At 37.1% G+C, this 20232-nt stretch overlaps 1 protein-coding gene across 1 annotated transcript; it reads right to left on the reverse strand.

Moving 5' to 3' along the window:
- Positions 1-529: 529 nt before the first annotated feature.
- On the reverse strand, positions 530-19794 carry LOC131935686 (neuropeptide Y receptor type 5-like). Its single transcript, XM_059292212.1, has 3 exons — positions 19737-19794; positions 2038-2207; positions 530-1597 (listed from the first exon to the last, which is right to left on the reverse strand). The coding sequence occupies exons 1-3, from the start codon at positions 19792-19794 to the stop codon at positions 530-532; spliced, it is 1296 nt and encodes a 431-aa protein (XP_059148195.1).
- Between the last annotated feature and the right edge of the window lie 438 nt (positions 19795-20232).

Genomic DNA, 20232 nt, shown 5'->3' on the forward strand with positions numbered 1-20232 from the left:
TTTGATTTAAACTGAGCATCGTGTAGGGTTTTAGCGCAAAAAATATCCCTTCGTTCGGTCACAAAAAAATAAAAATTGTTATGGATAACATAAAAAAATTGCGCTTAAATTGTCACTAGACTTTTTATTAACTTGTTTTATGAAAGAATATTCGAGAAAGTTTAGGGGAGATCGCTCCCGGTTTAGTTAGCCATGTTATTCTTTAGTATGCCTTATTTTAGTAATAATTAAGAGAAGAAATTGCTTTTTTTATTTGCTTAGTACAAAACTATTTAGATGAGCTTCATGTGCACCACTATTAGACAATTTAAGAAGAGCAACGAGTCGTGGAAGTGTATATATTGAAGGTAGTTTTTTTTATGCAACTGTGTGGTAGTTACTGTAGAACATTCATTGCTGTAGTTGATCTGTTGTTGTTTTTTTTTATTATACAAAACCACTAGTGTATCAAGGTGTAAAAAAGCTCCCCCTTAACGGCCTGCTCTCTCCCCCCCCCCCCCGGCGTTATAGTAGACAGACAGGCACGCTATTAAAAGCAACTCTTCAGTAATTGAATTAAGTCATCGCGAAAGGAGCGATTCATAAAGGCATATATAATGGGATTAACTACATTATTAATATAGAACATATAGAAGACAATAGTACTAAAAGGGAGAAGTTTTAAACCCATCAGCCAGGAGGGAAGAAACGATATTACAAATACAACTGTTACTACAAACAACATTGCTGCTGTTTTAATGTTGGCATAAAGAGCACGATCTCTCATTGCAGTGGACATGCGTCCAGTTTTCAATAAGACTGTTTCTGTAGCCGTCCCATTGATATTTGTAAGCTGTGTCTCCTCGGCCACAGTTTCTGGTCCATTCGAGCTTGTATAGCAGCTTCTTTTTCTTTTGCTTTTCCACGCTCTTCTGACTAGAATGGATCTATATATTAGAGCATAAAGAATTGCCAAAACAATAAATTCAACTAAATATATTGAAGCATAAATCTTTAGATATTTGCCAATGAATTCTTCGCTTAAAATGTCATGCGTTGGACTGCAAATTCCGGTGAATTCCCATACTGTTTGGTTAACCTGAACAAACGAAGTTTTTTCTTTGAGGATGATAGCTTTGGAACTGTTACTCGTGTTGAATAAGGTAATTGGAATTAATGTAGAGGTTATAATAGATATGTCTTTGCTTTCTAAGCCAATTTGCTCACCATACTGAATACTGTCTTCAATAAAGCCAGGCGCTGGATGAATATACAAACCAGTAAATACATCTGTTTCGTTTGAAATAATAACAGACGAAGCTTCTTGACTCTCGGTTTGTATTCGTCTTGAAAGTAAACTCGAGGTAAGCAAAACCGGCGTGCTGTCGACACTCATGTTCAGAGTTTTTGCAGAGTTGTAATACACACTGTGTGACAACATTGGTATCAGACCAAGCAATGCCGAGATCAGCGTAAGGACAGCAACACACCATTTAGCCCTGGCTACAGTGACAGCGTGCATAAATGGGTGACAGATACAAAAGTAGCGGTCAAATCCAATTGCAACCATGATGAGAGATGATAAGGGGATGTTAAATGTTTGAACAAACAGGTACATCTGTAGTGAAAAAAAAAATTAACATTTACATAACAAATCGCCCAAAACCTAATATAATTTTACTCAGCTAACCACCGGGTTAACTCAGATACTTGGTAGTAAAGCTGCTAGCTTGATGAACTCGTACTTGGTACATAAGTAAAGTCTATTTAAATGTATTCTACATCCGTACCCTAAATAAAGACGTTTGATGGACATGGCTATTGTTCAGTTATTTGTTATTTAAAACATTTTCCATGAGATTCATATAGATACAAAAAATTGTGAAAGGGTTCGGAGTGAAGCAATAATGGTCAACTCTTAAAGTTAGGCCGAAGAAAATATTCAATCAGAATGTTTTCAAAGAATGTATACTCTATTGTCCTCTTTAATGGGATTTAAGAACAGGTTGCGTAAGGTTTTGTGTCAAATATAAGTGCACCACATTTAGAAAGACTCACCTTGCAAACAATATCATACATATGCTTGAAGTTCAGAAGTTCAGATGTTATGGTAAAAGGAATCGCTATAAGACATGTAAGAAAATCCGTCACAGCTAGGCTCAGTATAAAAATTGTTGATGTTCCTTTTTCCCTCTTTCTATAGTATATGAAAAAAGCCATGCCGTTTCCTGTAAGAATATCGATTTTACGAATATCATTTTTGTAAGAAAAAAAATATTTTAAAGTGTTTCTAGTAAGAATATCGATTTTACGAATATCATTTTTGTAAGATAAGAAATATTTTAAAGTGTTACTAGACCACCCATTTTCCTTTGGATAACAGTGTTTTTAGGGGAAATTGATAAATGACTTAAAGCTTGTTTGACAATTTTTATCTTTCCCTCCAACTCCCCACTGTCACGCATCGTCACAAAATGCCAGATCCCCACATCTAACAAGACTCACACCTCAGCCAACATCTTTTTATCTTTTAAAAACAGCGATTTCGGGTGAGCATGGTTCTGACCACACTATCTGAGGTCACAGAAACAGGATATAGTTCTCCTGCCCCGTGTTCCGCCAGATCCGAGTGACAGCTTTACTAGACACTAGAAAAAGCTACACCTCAGCTTACATGTTTTTTGTCTATCTAACGATATCTTTAAAAGCAAAGTGGGAGATGGGTGTTTTGTTTGTTTGTTCCTAACACCTGTTAGATTGGGTACTTGCAGGTAGGTTGCGAGAAATTTGTCCTTGACAAAGTTCGCTGTTCACTCTCTTTAATCGAGTGACCGAAAACTGACCTAGACTAACTGCGGCCTTATATAAACTACATGTAATTACCTTTAATTTGATACCAATTTTATTTATCAAATTTATTTGGTAGCCTAGCAAATGATTTCTGAAGAAAAAAAACGCGTTTGTTTTTTAAATGGCTACGATGATAGGACTGATACTCAGTGATAGGGTGGGTTAGTTTTTTTAAGGACTGTTGTTGTGACGCGATTGACCATTCACTGCCGCTCAGCAGAAATGTGTCGCCTGCTTGATTTCTCCCCATGCAAATACACCGCGGGCAAAATGGGTGGGCTTTGTTAGCTGTTGTCTCGATCAAGTCATTTTTACAAGCTTTTATTAAACATTAGTTAAGTTATCCAATAGATCCACGCTTTTCTTTATAGTTATTTAAATAGTAGTGTATAGTTTATTTCTACTTTTTAGTGCATTATTACATAAAAGCTTGTTATTAAAACCAGTGGCGTAGCGAGGTCGGGTGACACCCGATGCGGCACTTAATTGTGTCACCCCCCAGAGGCGTAGCGACCCTTCCCGGGGACAAACATTCAAATTTTCGATTTGCACCCCCTCAAACTTTCTATTGCACCCCCCCCCCCCCTCAAACTTTCGATTTGCACCCCCCTCCCTCAAACTTTCGATTTGTACCCCCCTCAAGTTTTTCTCTATATATTTTGCTATTTTTTGTCTTGGTGTCACCCCCCTAAATGGTGTCACCCGGTACGGTCTGCACCCCCCCCCAAATCGAAAGTTTGAGGGGGGGGGGGGTGCAATAGAAAGTTTGAGGGGGTGCAAATCGAAAATTTGAATGTTTGTCCCCGGGAAGGGTCGCTACGCCTCTGGGGGGGGGTGACACAATTAAGTGCCGCATCGGGTGTCACCCGACCTCGCTACGCCACTGGTTTTAATAACAAGCTTTTATGTAATAATGCACTAAAAAGTAGAAAATAAATTATACACTACTATTTAAATAACTATAAAGGAAAGCGTGGGTCTCTTCCTAAACATTAGTAAAGGTATCCAAAAGATACTAAAGTGATCCACGCTTTTCTTTATAGTTATTTAAATAGTAGTGTATAATTTATTTTCTACTTTTTAGTGCATTACTACACAAAAGCTTGTTATTAAAACGGTTTTCATGAAAACAATTTTTATAGGTTTTGTTTTTAGCCTGCGTGATTTTTAAAACATAAATGACATTAGTTTAGTAGAAAGCAAGTTATAATTTTCTATAGTTTAGAATATATTTTTTCAGTATGTTTAGAACGGCAGTCATTATTACCATGACAACGCTAAAAAAGTAGGTCAAGTGACAGGCTAATTAAACGCCCTTTATCTAGAATGTTCATAAAAATTACTGCTGTAATTAATTTTTTATTGTAAAATAGATAATGGTTTAAAATTGTAACACCACACTTAGCCTAAAAAGTTTGAATAACAAGCTTTTATGTAATAATACATTAAAAACACGAACATAAATTATTTTCTTAAATTGTATATAGCAGGCTACACTACAATTTAAATAACTATACAGAGAGAAATGTTCTAATAGTGGTTCCGTTAAAAACACTAAATGTAAGACCCCAAAATTCTCCTAAATTTAGTGTTATACCGGACCTAAAATTTAAAAATTCATAATAAATTAGTTTGAAGATCTGGACTTAAATTTTTTGCTTAGTACTCTAAAATACGGTAGATTATTATAAATTCATTCTTTATTGGGCTTAAGATATATTTTTTTTATAAATGGTGGAAATCCTACAATTATGTTCATTTTCCAAGATGGCCACCGTTGTGATAATTACCAAGATTTTCCGACCACTTTTCTTTTAATCGAAACATTTATGAGGATGTACCTTAAATAGCCACATAAATAATTGTTTCCAAGCGGAGTATAACAAACATTGTTTTAAAAAAAAAATTGGAGCCTACTACCTTAAACATATTATATCCTAATTTAACCTATTTCATAGCTAAATGTTACAGATTTATATAAAGATGTAAGGCCTTCTTCTTCTTCGTTTTTAATTTTTAGTGTTGGGAGGGATGGATCCTTATCTGCCAGAGGGTTTGAACTCGAGACTTTTTTCGAATTTGTCAACCATGAACTTTGCCGACTCGACCATGCTTCCTTCACAATTAAGGATTACGTGTCAACTAGTTATGCGCTATTGAGGCAATTGACTCCGATTTCAGCCTGCTTTTCTTTATGGGTTTGCTTCCATAGCCTTTGTCCAACCAAGAACACACTACAAGGCAGCAGTTGTTTGATTTTGGAGTTGTCTCTCCTAGAAGAGTGGCTGTCCCCAGCTAACGAGCCTCATCTGCCCGAATTTAAGGCCTGAAATAGTTTAGTGAAAAAAAATATTCATTGTGTTTTTGTACTTGTTTTTTATTTTAACTAATTAATTTTTTTTAAATTTTCAATTCTCCGACAAGGCTTAGATTATTTCTAGATTTTAGTTATTCCGCAAAAAAAAAAAAAAAATCATTAAGACTATATTCTCGAATTAGAACATCAGCCAAACGTATTCTATTGAAAATTGATAACCCTGTGGGGATCTAATAAAAATAATATCAGTAAAGTTAAACTGTAGGCGACATAAAAGTTAGCTTTTAATACATTAAAAAACTTTTCACACAAACATAAACGCAAACACAAACACAAACAGAAAAGCAAGCGCAAACAGAAAAGCAATCGCAAAAAGAAAAACAAACACAAACACTAACATTAATGCAAACAAAAACACAAACGCATATATCAAAACAAAAGACAAAGTATTAACATTTTCTGCTTTTTTTTTGTAAGTAATTTAAGGAAATACCACAAAGAAAAATAATTTTTTTTCAAACAAAATTGAAATTTTTGAAAAGGGTATTACATTTAATTTAATTTTTTTGTTTGTTCATTTCTTAAATCAAAATGATAAGTTGTAAAAATGCAAATAAAGTTTGACAATAATCAAATATTCAGTTTTTAAATAATAAATTTAGATGTTAGTACAAAAAAAAACTTTTTAAAATATTACACATCGGCGATCAATAAATGCATTTATTCCACAATTCCACCACAGAGTCACCGAGTCAATTGCATTTTTATATGTTAGATTTAAAGTTGTATAATTAAAAGTGTGTTTTTACATTTGAATTTATAATTAATTTAATTCTTGAATAAATGTGTGTATATTTTGAAAAGAAAAAGAACTACATAAATACGTATGTTAAAGATCTACAAATAGTGCAATTGCTGTGATCAAGCGATAGCTACAAATAAAAATTATATAAATATACAAACTTGTTAACATAGCTGAGTTTTAGAAGTATACAAGCCGTACCGGCCAGGCCTTGCACTGGAATTTAAGATAAACTTATCTGTAAAGGACCGTGCTAATGAACCCGGGGGTTTGGGAATATATAAAATTTTCAATGAAATGTGTATAAGTAAATATGGACGGTTAATAAAATATAAATCCATACGCAGACATAAAAGCAAACATAAACGCAAATATAAATGCAAACGAAAACTAAAACGTAAACATAAATAGAAATATAAACGCAAGCTTTATCATAAACGCAAACAAACATTTTTAAAAGCAAGATCTAGATGAAAGAGTCTAGAATTGAATTTATTAACTTTTTGGTAGTGACCTTTTTTAAAATAGTAATATGATTAATATGCAGGAGAAAAAGTGGAAGATCTTGATCTTTCTCCATAATATTAAAAATTAATACTTTTTTTCAAGTTGAAATAAATAGTTTCGGTAGAAGTGAACCTAATTTTGTTCGCAAGTTTCCGCCCATGACTGCTTTTTGCTTGTAAATATGTAAAGTAATATAGTTTAAAATAGAAAGTTTTTATATTAAAAATATCTAAAGAGAAAAACTAAAATGATGTTTATAAAAATGTATACATATAAGAATTCACTACTATGAAACAAAACAACAGATATGTTAGGTATGCAACGGCAGATGTGGAAATATGAAACAACAGATGATGAGGAAGGTACGAATGAACAGATCTGGGAGGTATGAAACGACAGAAGTGGTATGTATAAAACAATCAAGAAACGTGGAAGGTATGAAACTACAGATGTGGGAAGTATGAAATAAAGCGACAGACGTAGGAGGTATGAAACAAAACGACAGACGTAGGAGTTATGAAACAAAATATGTGGGAAGTATATAGCAACACGTGCTGGAGGTACAAAACAACAGATGTAGTAGGTATGAAACAATGACGGTTTCTGTCACTCTTTTCAGCTGTTCCCCATTCCTTCGCACATCTTCAGAGTTTCTGGTTTTCTACCTTGTCTTGTCATTTTATTTTTTAGTCGTTGGACAACTACAAAAAATGGTTTGGGTTCTTTTTGTTGTTGCCTCTGATTAGTGGCGTCGCTAGGTCGGGTGTCACCCGGTGCGGCACTTCATAGTGTCAATTCCCCCCCCCCACACACAAAAAATTATATATTATATATATATATATATATATATATATATATATATATATATATATATATATATATAAAGCAATGTATGTTTGTGTATCTGTCTGTCTGTCTGTCTGTCCGTCTGTCCTTTATGCATTACTACACCTCTCATCACAACGCCGTGAAACTTTGGGAAGTTGTTGAGAATATTTCTGGGGAGGTTTCTGCGAAAAAGAAAATTTTAAATTCGCAAGGGTGGCGCCCCGGTAGGGCGCGATTTGTTTTTTTTCTATATACCGTATATAAAAATAAAAGTTGATTTTGGTTTGGCATCGCTCATCCGATAGGCATGAAACTTTGGGGAGTTCATTATAATACTCTAGGGAAGGGTTCTGTAAAAAAATAATTTTTAATTTCGCAAGGGCGGCGCCACGGGAGGGTGCGATTTTCATCTATATACGGTTTATAAAAATAATAAAAGTGAATTGCGGTGACACTGTTCATCCGATAGCCATGAAACTTTGGGGAGTTAATTATAACACTCTAGGGAAGGGTTCTGTAAACAAATAATTTTTAATTTTGCAAGGGCGGCGCCACAGGAACGTGCAATTTTCTCTATATATGGTATATAAAAATAAAAAGTCGATTTTGGTGTGACACCGTTATCCGATAGCCATGACACTTTGGGGTAGTTGATTAGAACAATTCAGGGAAGAGTTCTGTAAAAAAAATCCTTTTTTTAATTTTGCAAGGGCGGCGCCACGGGAGGCTGCGATTTTTCTCTATATACGGTTTATAAAAATAAAAGTCTATATCGGTTTCACACCGTTCATCCGTGCACCATGAAACTTTGGGGAGATGATTAGATCACTCAATGGTAGGGTTCTGCAAAAAAAAAAATATTGTTTAATATTGCAATGGCGGCGCACCCCCCCCCCTGCGGGGGGGTGGGAGCGATTTTTTTTTCTCTATACACGATATATAAAAAATAAAACTCGATGCGGTTCATCCGATTGCCATGAAACTTTAGGGAATAGATGAGAATACTCCCGAGAATATTTCTGCGAAAAAGAAAACTAAAGTTTCTTATGGGCGACGCCATATAGGGTACAACTTTCGTCAATACACGGATTGGCACCCAGAGTTTTAGAGCGCCTATGTTGGCACTTGGCATCCGTTAATCGAGCGTCCTGCATAGCGAGTAAGGGGTACTACTATATTCAGCGGTAAAACTACAACAGGCTTCTAAAAATAACTTTGTAACGCGAGGAAATGCTTCTGTACAGTTTCGTCACCTTGCCAAAGATGAAAAAAAAAATAGCTTTTTGAATATGAGGAGCCTACTGTAGAGTTTCGTCACTTTGCGAATGATGCAATAATCATCTATTATTAGACAATCCAGTCAGAAATTGAGATCGAGCATATAATAATAGACCATTAGTAACGCTAGCATATTGCATCAGTCACACTGATGTTTAAAACACGTCAAATACTTTTTTTACGTGTTAAAGAAAAAAATCCTGTTCATTTGTGTCACTTTAGCGAATGACGAAATCTGCATCATTATTAACAGGATGCTATTCGGCACGATGGCGCCTGTTAGTTTTAAGGAGCCAGGGGTCGTACACAGCGCCTATGCGGTAGTGTAATCGGGGGGTGCAATAAGCACCTATTGTTAGACAATCTAGTCAGTAATTGAGATCGAGCATCTAATAATAGACCATTAGTAACGCTAGCATATTGCATCAGTCACACTGATGTTTAAAACACGTCAAATATTTTTTTTACATGTTAGAGAAAACAAGTTAATAAAAAGTCTAGTGACAATTTAAACGCAATTTCCTTAATTAATTTTTTGTGACCGAACGAAAGGATATTTTTGAAATCTTTCTTCGGCAATATTGTTCTAAATTTTTGCAGGAATTGATTGGTAAATGTTTCAAGTCGCTAAGTGGTCTGGTTGCATTTTTTTCCTAGGTTTTTTGGCTTTTCCGGGAAATCCAGGAAGGAATTCCTGGAATTTTTTCAGTCCTCGATATTGCTTCGTTGAGGAGGAGATACGACTTAAAGCTGCGCACATCCATCCATCCATCCAGAAATAGCGAGTTAATAATCGCAATTGTCCAGTATGAAAATTGCGCTAAAAATCCTGTTCATTTGTGTCGCTGGGTTATCCTATGAGCACGATGGCGCCTGTTAATTTTAAGGAGCCAGGGGCCGTACGCTGCGCCTATGCGGTAGTGTAATCGGGGGGTGGGGGCTCCTGAGAGCGCCCCTCTACGTCCCTGACACATGGGTGGTCACCGAAGTGTGTTCTACCTCATTATTTCGGTGAGTGATTAATGTACACTCAAGGTTTTCATGCGGTAGTGTAGGAAAACCCGTGTCCCGATAATTATAATATTATCCAAGCGCAGGCATTGTTTATATTTAAATAACTCACTTTTTCAAAACAAGGTCACGCGTCTAAGAATATACGATTGGTAACCCGGGGTTAAACCCTTCTTATATATTTCGGACTTTCTTCTGTTCCCGCGCAACGCGCGGGGTCGGGTACTTTTGTCTGAGATAATTTGTACTGAGATCATAAATAATATATATATATATATATATATATATATATATATATATATATATATATATATATATATATATATATATATATATATATATATATATATATATATATATATATATACATTCTTTATTTCGACTGTTTATAAGATCTTTATATTATTACCTTTCACGTTTACGCCTTTTTTTTTTTAGGTCGGCGCATAACGCAGGCCGTTTAGTGAGGGGGGGGGGGGACAAAATCCGACAGAAAAAAAATATTTTTTTGCACCTTGATAGAATAGTTGTTTTGTAAAAACAAAAAACTAATGGATTGCAGCAGTAATTGTTCTACAGTAACTAAAACACACTTTAACTTAGAGAAAAAAACAAATACATAAGTTGTAGTATGAAAAATAGGCAAATCTTTAAAACACTTCCATGAAATATTCTCTCCTTTAAATAGTCGAATCGAGGTGCCGATAAAACTAATTAAAATAGATTTTTTACTAAGCAAATTAAATCTAAAAATTCTTCTCTTAAGAATTATTAAAGTTAATCACCCTAACGAACGACTAAGCTATAAAAAGGAGTTGATTCCAAATTCATAGTATAAATGCAAACAAACAAAAAAGAAAAAGAAAAAAAAAGAAAAAAAAACGAAAAAAAAAAAACCGAAAAAAAACCGCGGGAAACCATTACACATATCAAGTTTCCTTGATTCATGGTCTTTGACCAACTTGCCAAATAAGAAGGAACACCATTCATAATTTTCGTTGGGCGTAAATGAGTAATTTTAAAACTTGATTACTCATGGCCAGAAATGAGTTCGAGCCTATCTCTGAGTGGTTTGTTGTCTCCTGATGGACATAATTTGCAATGAAAAGATTTAATTTAGAATTTAGTGAGGCAGTCTTTATATATATGTAACTAGTGTAGTTACTAAAGACGATTGATAAGAACGCAATACAGTCTGTCAACTAAGACACGATCAAGGCCAAACTGGGCTGATACAACGGATGCAGGTGGTGTGGACTGATAACGAATACAAAGCCACTGCGTAGTTGGGAAGCGATACGACAGAAGTGCGGAGTTGATAGTTATGATGCAACGGATAGAAACGATTACGAATACGAGGGATATAATAAGACTGCAGGACAGAAGAGCAGAAAAGAAGTTGAAGACTGAACTGTAGAGACGTGTTTTGATTTGTGAGAATAGGTTTGGAAGCCCGAACCATGGACTCGTGTATTCTGATGTTTGAGAACTAGTGAGGACAGTGGAGGTCAGTTGGTTCATTGTATTCTTGTGGAACATTGATGCATTGCTATGTGGAGCATTTCTATTGATTCATGTAATAAAGAGATAAATGTAAACCTGCACTTCCGAGTATCTGTATTGTGGTTGATGTTGTGTGCTGGTCAAAGATAGCACAAGTAAATAGACTCGGTAACATTTGGCGCTGCGAATAGACTCGGTAACATTTGGCGCTGCGAGTAGCTGAATTCAACTAGACCAGCCGTTAGTGGCACCCATTGTCAACCTGGTTTATAACTGTGTTTTGTGTGTGAATTCGGACAATCAGGAACAGGGAAAAGTATTCTTACATAAACGGTAGGAAAGGTCTTTTTATTTAAAGAAAATATATAAAAGGAAAACTGAAATTAGAATCTAGGAAATTGAAAATAACAGATATGAGACACCTTTCATTATCATTCTGGCTGTTGTACTGTCCATTATGTTTTTCGACAATGGAGTTTTTTCCTTTTGTTGCTGATGCCAGCAAATTTATAAAAACAAAGTATGGTATTGATAAAACCACTTCTTCATATATAGCTGGAGCTATTTATGATGTATCAATGGTTGTGCCCCCTTTTCTTGGAGGATTGATTGATGTTTTTGGCAAGAGAGGCTACATGGCAATGTCCACTGCTGTCTTGACTATTCCTGTGTTTGGTCTGCTGGCCTTCGGCTATGTTCCTCCAATAGTTTGCACTTTGTGGCTTGGTGTCACATGCTCTTTTGCTGCTGCAAGTATGTGGCCCAGTATACCCCTAGTTGTAGCACCAACTACCCTGGGGACAGCTATGGGCCTGACCACCAGCATCCAGATGATTGGCATTGGCATCTCCAACTTGGTTGTTGGACAAATACTAGGCAAAGATGACAACCAAGATATAGATGTAACTCTTCGACACTGGAAATATGTAATGATCTTCCTTTTAGGCAACACTATCTGCTGCATAGCTGCAACATTTTTCCTTAATGTGAATGACAGACGCAAGAGTGGTATTTTAAATATCAGAAAAAAACAAAAACTCCTGCTGGCCCAACAATCTGAGCCAGATAAAGATAGCCCAGAGATAGGCAGCAGTGAAGAGGACCCCTTGCCTCCAGATGGACCAGGACAGAAAAAAATTAAAATGTCTAATTTGGACGAAAAGCCGACCCATATTGTGGTCCTGCCCAGAGAGTCCCACATAAACAAATTTTATGGAGACTGTGATTCAACCTTAACTAACAGATTCAGTGAAGAGGTGAAAGCTGCCTGGGCCTCGAGATACATGTCACCAGAGGAAAGATTAAGGGTGTTGATGAGCAGTATAGGGGAGACGGTTAGGGCGGAGGTCGAATGCCACGATAAAGACCTGCAGAAAGACCCAAATAAGGTGCTAGATCTAATTGTGGAGACCTTTGTGGAGAGACGGTCGGGGTCTCAACTGCTATCGGTGTTCGTAGGTATAAAACAGAGACTGGCGGAGAGTGTGATGGAATATTCACACCGAATGAACAGGGCCTTTGAAGCTGTAAAAGGCAAAACACCCGACATATATGCGCGCCTGCTGAGGGATCATTTTATCGAAGGGTTAGCAGCCCCTATGTTAAAAAGATATTTGAAAGAGGAGGTGTACAAGGACCCACAGTTGACATTCCTTCAGGTCAGGAACTCAGCGATCCGCAGGTCAGAGTATGAGGACGAATCGAACTGCTCGGTAGACAAAATCTCTGTGCCAGAACAGAAACAATCACCACCTACAGGGACCAGCACGATGGAAACCATGATGGCTCAACTGTTGGCTCACCTGGTTAAGGTTGACCAACGGTTGGAGAGGTTAGAAAGTAGGTCAAGAACAGATAACCACGGCAAAAACTGGACAGGACATAGACAGGTTGGACATCCGCGACCTGCAAACCTATCACCCCAGTGGACAGCTGACGGTCGACCAATCTGCCTGTACTGCTCACAGCCCGGACATATTGCACGGTACTGTCAGGGAAACGATCGCCCTCTGTAAGGCAGGGCCAGGCTACAGAGGGGCAAGGTTATGGCCTAAGAAACAAAATGGAACAAGAAATGAAAGAGTCTCAAACAAGACTTGAAGAGAAATTATCAGATATTGAAAAAGAACTTCAAATTACACAAGAAAAATTAGATTTGAAGCGTTCTGAACTTCAGAATTGTGAAACTAAGCTAACAGATACTATAGCCTTGGTGGAAGAACTTAAGAATTCAAAAGACTTGTTAATAATAGAAAAAATGAACTGTGAAATGAACTTGGATGTTAAAAAGTTTCAAGTGAACAATTTGTTGGCTGAGAAAAATGATGATAAGGAGGAAATTGGTAGACTTAATAATGAGATCTTAATGTTAACCATGAAACTGGATAGGGAAAGTTCATGCAAATTAAAAGCACAGAAGAAATGTTCATCTTTAGAGTGTCTGTTATCTGAAGAAGAAAATAAAAATATTAGACAACAGAACAGTGTTGGCAAACTAGAAGAAATGATAGACAAAGAAAGGCTATTGAATCAACAGTTAGAAAAGTAAGTATTAGAACTAATGAAAAAGGTTGAAAATAATACATGTCTTATAGCAGATAAAGAAAAAGAAGTAGAAGTTTTGCACATTTCTATTGAGAATCTTAAATCAGTGAATACAGAAAAAGAAAATGAAGTGAAGAATTATACAGATGAACTTGAATTGCTTCGATCTAATACAAATATGCAGCATGCGAAAATGCCAGTTGTCAAAATGAGACAGCCATCAGGACACCTACTGGCGACAAAACCCCTAGAGATTGTGGCTATGGACTTTACGTCGTTGGAGCAATCATCGGATGGGACGGAACATGTGTTGGTGATGACTGACGTATTCACCAAATGGACTGTCGCGGTGCCCACACGAGACCAGACGGCCAAAACAGTGGCAAAGGTCTTAATAGAACACTGGTTCATCAAATATGGTATACCAAGACAATTACACTCTGACCAAGGAAGGGCCTTTGAGTCAGAAGTAATTAACCAACTGTGCAGCCACTACGGGATCAACAAATCTAGAACAACCACATATAATCCTAAAGGAAACGGACAGTGCGAGCGGTTCAACCGCAGCATGCATGATTTGCTGCGTACTCTAGAACCTGAACAAAAAAAACGTTGGCCTGATTTTCTCCCAGAGTTGGTATACCTATACAACTGCACCCCCCATGCCACAACCGGCCTTTCGCCACATATGTTACTGTTCGGACGGGAGGCTCGACTCCCTCTTGACTTGTTCCTAGAAAAAAAAGGAAAGCATGACTGGCTCATACACCGCACTGGAATATGTGAATGAACATATGAGACGAATTAGAGAAATGTACAGGGTGGTACAAGAAAGAGTAGAACATGAAGCACGGCGAAGAGAACCGCTGGTACAGACAAAAGACCCGCCACTCCAACTGAACGACAAAGTATTACTGTGTAGCCACCCATTAGGCAGAAACAAAATCCACGACTTCTGGGGACAGGAGGTATGGCAAGTCGTGGAGATGCCTAAAGTAGCCGGTGGCCCCTTTAAAGTAAGACCCACCAATCACACCAAACCGGATCGTTGGGCGAATATTACTCAATTAAAGAAATATTGGCATAGTCAAGAAGAGCATTTACACACAAAGAAAACTAAGACAATTAGGGAACCAGAAACTTACACGGAAATTCACATACCCATCCCGGAACCATGTCACCATCAACAGCACAACAGCGATACACAAGTGGAGGATAACTGCAACAATGAGGATCCCGGTCCTCCCAGAAGTAGAGAGACAGTAGAATATCAGATAAGTGGTCCGCGGAGAAGTTTGAGGAACAGAAAGAATACGAAATTTTTCGTCAGCAACCATCAATTCTTTCATGGTCGCACTGGTATGAGGACAGACTGTTCAAAAGCTATAAAAGTGAACTGGTGATGACACCAAACGAAAAAACGGCGGGGGTGGATGTGAATTGTAGAACTGCTTTGTGTCTGAGGAATATGATGTAGACACAGTTAATATTTCGAAATAGGGATAACTGTCAATCTTTTATGAATGTGACGACATTGACAGTAAGTAGAACAGTAATTTTTTTTTATGGTGTTACGTTTGACATTGGTGAAGTGCACCTGCCAAACATTGTTTGTGGTTCAGAACACACAAAAAAAACGGCGGGGGTGGATGTAACTAGTGTAGTTACTAAAGACGATTGATAAGAACGCAGTACAGTCTGTCAATTAAGACACGATCAAGGCCAAACTGGGCTGATGCAACGGATGCAGGTGGTGTGGACTGATAACAAATACAAAGCCACTGCGTAGTTGGGAAGCGATACGACAGAAGTGCGGAGTTGATAGTTATGATGCAACGGATAGAAACGATTACGAATACGAGGGATATAATAAGACTGCAGGACAGAAGAGCAGAAAAGAAGTTGAAGACTGAACTGTAGAGACGTGTTTTGATTTGTGAGAATAGGTTTGGAAGCCCGAACCATGGACTCGTGTATTCTGATGTGTGAGAACTAGTGAGGACAGTGGGGGTCAGTTGGTTCATTGTATTCTTGTGGAACATTGATGCATTGCTATGTGGAGCATTTCTATTGATTCATGTAATAAAGAGATATATGTAAACCTGCACTTCCGAGTATCTGTATTGTGGTTGATGTTGTGTGCTGGTCAAAGATAGCACAAGTAAATAGACTCGGTAACATTTGGCGCTGCGAATAGACTCGGTAACATATATATATATATATATATATATATATATATATATATATATATATATATATATATATATATATATATATATATATATATATATATATATATATATATATATATATAAATGGGGCAGGAATGAAATTGCGGGGGGGGGGGGGGCGTTTTAATAAGTTTTGCCTAGGGCGCTAAATAACCAGCATCATGACATTCAATTTGACTTAATTAGTCGCCTGATTTTTTATGAATTAATTAAAATTTTGACCAAATTTGTAGGCAGTTCTATCCAACTACTCAGCGCTATTTGACACGCGTCATCACGTTCCATAGGGTCTCATCACGTTAAATAGGTGCGCAATGGTTTTTTAGTCATGCAACTCTATTGTAAATAAAAACATGCAAAGTACTAAAAAAATTCATAAAAAACGTTTTAATATCAAGCTTTTATGTAATAATGGACTAAAAAATAGAAAATAAATTATACACTACTATTTAAATTACTATAAAGGAAAGCGTGGGTCTCTTCGTAAATATTAGTAAAGGTATCCATTAGATACCAAAGTGATCCACGCTTTTCTTTATAGTTCTTTAAATAGTGGTGTATAGTTTATTTTCTACTTTTTAGAGCATTATTACATAAAAGCTTGTTATTAAAACGTTTTTTATGAAAAAATTTAAAGTTTAAGTAATTAAAAATGTATTAAAAAGCATTTCTATATCCCGAGTTGCCATCCCCCTAAGTGTTACATAAGAATATTCGAGGACGTTTATTTCTAAATTCATTTTCAATGCCACTTCTCGTTTCTAATTCAATGTTTTTTTCTTGTTGTTGGGTTCATGGCGTAACACTTCATTACATTTTTTATGATAGCTTCTTTTAAATTATCCCACGTTTTGTCTATGGCTTCCTCATTTTATCAGGGTGCAGAGCGAAAAATCTTGTCTGTGTGTTCTTTAGTTTCTCTAGGTCTCGTTTATGGTATGCCAGCTTTAGTTTTAGATTTGCGACCACCAAATTGTGGTTTGATCCAATATCTGATCCTCTTCTTGCTCGTTCATCTAGTAATGTGCTTCTCCAATTTCTACTTTTAGTAATATGGTTAATTAGGGTTTTTGTTTTGTGACATATTTTGTATGGAAAGATGCAGCCTCTTATCACCAGTCAGCATACAACTTTCTATTTTCATTTGTGCCGCCGAATCTGTGTGTGCCCATTTTTTAAATTAATCTCTTGATTAACATTACCAATTTTCGCATTCGTAGGTACTACATACATTGTAGTTGTTCATAGAATGTCTTTTTTTTCTCTTCTTCTTCAGATGTAAATTTGGTTGGGGTATAGCACATGATGAGGTGTACATTCTTGAATTTTGAAAAGAATTTGGCTTTCATTATCTGTTCTGAGACGTGTTCCCACTCCAAGAGGCTTTTAAATACATCTCTGCTTAGAAAGATTGCTACTGCATTTTCGTAGGTGTCTATTTCTTTTTTACTAGCTTTTATTTAACTTCCTTCCTCAGTCTGTCTATCGACAGTCAGTCGTAAGTCTGTCGTCAGTTTGTCTGTCTGTCTAGATAGAAACGTCCGAGTCAAATTTTGGGCACTTTTTAACTGACAGATTCGGTTCAAATTTGGCAAGGGGGGGTCAAGACATGAAGACAATGCAATGTGACATTAAATTTGACTTAATGGATGCTAATTTAATTTGTTATGAATTAATTAAAATTGTGTCCAAATTAGTAGGCTATTCCGCGCTATTATACACGCGTCATCACGTTCAATAGGGCGTCATCACGTCTTATCCAACTATTCAGCACTATTATACGCGCGTTATCATGTTCTTTAGATGCGCCTTGGTTTTTAGTCATGTAATTCTGTTTAGATTTTTTAAAAGTACTGAAAAAATACTCACGAAAAACGTTTTAATAACAAGCTTTTATGTAAATGATGCACTAAAAAGTAGAAAATAAATTATACACTACTATTTAAATAACTATAAAGGAAAGCGTGGGTCTCTTCCTCAGTGGCGTAGCGACTCGGGTGTCACCCGGTGCGGCACTTAATGGTGTCACCCCCCCAGAGGCGTAGCGACCCTTCCCGGGGACAAATTTTTGATTTGCACCCCCCCCCCCCCTCAAACTTTCGATTTGCACCCCCCCTCAAGTTTTCGATTTGCACCCCCCCCCCCTCAAGTTTTCGATTTGCACACCCCCCCCCCCCCCTCAAACTTTCGATTTGCACCCCCCCCCCCTCAAGTTTTTCTCTATATATTTTGCTATTTTTTGCCTTGGTGTCACCCCCCTAAATGGTGTCACCCGGTGCGGTCCGCACCCCTCGCCCCCCCCCTCGCTACGCCCCTGCTCTTCCTAAATATTAGTAAAGGTATTGGTGACCCACACTTTTCTTTATAGTTGTTTAAATAAAAGTTTGTTATTCAAACGTTCTTTACGAATTATTTTTTTCTGCCTTTCCAGAGAAAAGAAGAGTTTCACCTGATTGTAATCTAGTCAGTCCAAAACTGTCCAAACGTACTTCACTTGGTCCCAGAATATGTAGCTTTATAGTTTAGCATCTTGAGGTTCTTACAGAATTCGGACATTTCATTTTCCCAAGAGGTGTCTGTTGGATGAGGAAATGTTTCTTTCTCATTGGTTTGAGAGAGTAGTCGGCATTGCTGGATTCACTTGACTTTCACCGCCCCTCTTCCTAAATCTCCTTTGTTGAGCTCTCCTCTAGTCTCTTACAGTGTTTTGTGGTTTTGTGTCTTCATCGGTTTCTGTGACGGCGTTTTTTCCCATGGCCAGATTTTCGTCCTATCGCAAAACCCCAAAATCTTGGGGAGGTTGATGCACCTTTTGTCTTGTCTCTTTCGTAATGGACCTGTCTGGAGCTATGCTACCGCCGGCGTAACTCTGAGGGTATTGGACCACCAAAGCTGTCACAACACAGCAAGGTCACAGTAAAAAATAGACATGGGAGGTTTAAAACAACAAATGATGTGGAAGTATGAAACTACAAATGTGGGATTTACGAAACAGCAGAAGTGGAAGATATGAATCCAACAAACAGATCTGCAAAAGCGTGAAACAAAAAACTTAAGCATTGGTTTTAAAAAAAGGGAAACAGCCGTTCTAGCTGCTGAAAGAAGATGAAGAAGGTTTTGAAATATTCAGATTCATAATTATTGGTAGTTTAAAAAATATATATATATGAAAAATCTCTCCCATTTGCCCAGCCTTCCCCTACGCTCCTCTCTACATAAAGAAAGATGTTGTATACGCCTGAACAGAGGCGTAGCTAAGGAAGAGCGGGTGCGGCAGCAGCCCAGGCGCCAACCTTAAGGTTTTGAGCTGCGCTACTTAATTTTATACAGTCGAAGTTAAGAAAACAGACTATTACAGTAAAGCGCCCTGGCCTTTCCTTAAGGGGGGGGGGGTGCGCTTTTAAGCTACGGTACAAATAATATGGCCCATCGCTCTCATGAACGTCCGCCTAGATATCCCTTCTCCCCCAACCGCGGCATTATTTAAACCGCCACCAAACAACATGTTTATCCGGGCGTCCGCGCACAAGGAGAGACTTCCACTTGGATGACCACATTCTCCAACTTAAAAAAAACGAAGACAAAGAGGCTATACCGATGACTGAATGACGGAAGTGCGAGAAAGTGCGAAATGACACTGGCGGCTTATAATGTGAAATAATGAAGGCTTAGTTAAAAGCTTAATCAAAATATGTACATAAGATTATGATAGTGGCTAATATCTTAAAAATAAAGATATATTTAATTTTGCAGCAAATGCCCGCAATGAACAGGTGGGATTCAGTTAGTTAAAACTTGCTGGGCTCAGCAGGTAGCACTTTTGTTGCGACCAGACAATGTGAAATAGGTCGGATAGAATTTTTAAGATGTTTCTTATCATACTTACCGACTGTTCCGAAAACACAGAATATACTCAAATACACGGTGATGACAATGACTTCCATCTTAGGGCTTGATACGCTGGACTGGTTTACTGCAGCAACGTTGACATCAGAGTCCATTTTTTATGCGTCTGCTCATTACAAATATAAATATAAAACAAACAAAATGCAATTAATAGTAATTGATTAATTAAATGAAAAAAGATGAGGGTTGTGAAGAATTTTATTGTATGTTTTAAATGTGGCTTCTGAAACCGTTGCAAGGTATTGAAGTATGTTTGTTCTGGTGTAGGAGAAAAAGAGAAAAAAAGATTTTTTTACCTCCACAATCTCAATCGTCACTCATTCACAAAAAATAAAATGACATCGCACTTCAATCTTACAATAGTATTGTGAAACGAATTCTATAATAATAGTTTCGCTGTCTGTCTGTCACTCTGTTGGGAACGCTTTTACTATAGAGAAAACACAAAGTTAACACATTCACAGTAATACGAATAC

The sequence above is a fragment of the Physella acuta genome, unplaced genomic scaffold, assembly GCF_028476545.2.
Source record: "Physella acuta isolate Inbredline_101_S28 unplaced genomic scaffold, ASM2847654v3 ptg000153l, whole genome shotgun sequence".
Classification (NCBI taxonomy): domain Eukaryota; kingdom Metazoa; phylum Mollusca; class Gastropoda; family Physidae; genus Physella; species Physella acuta.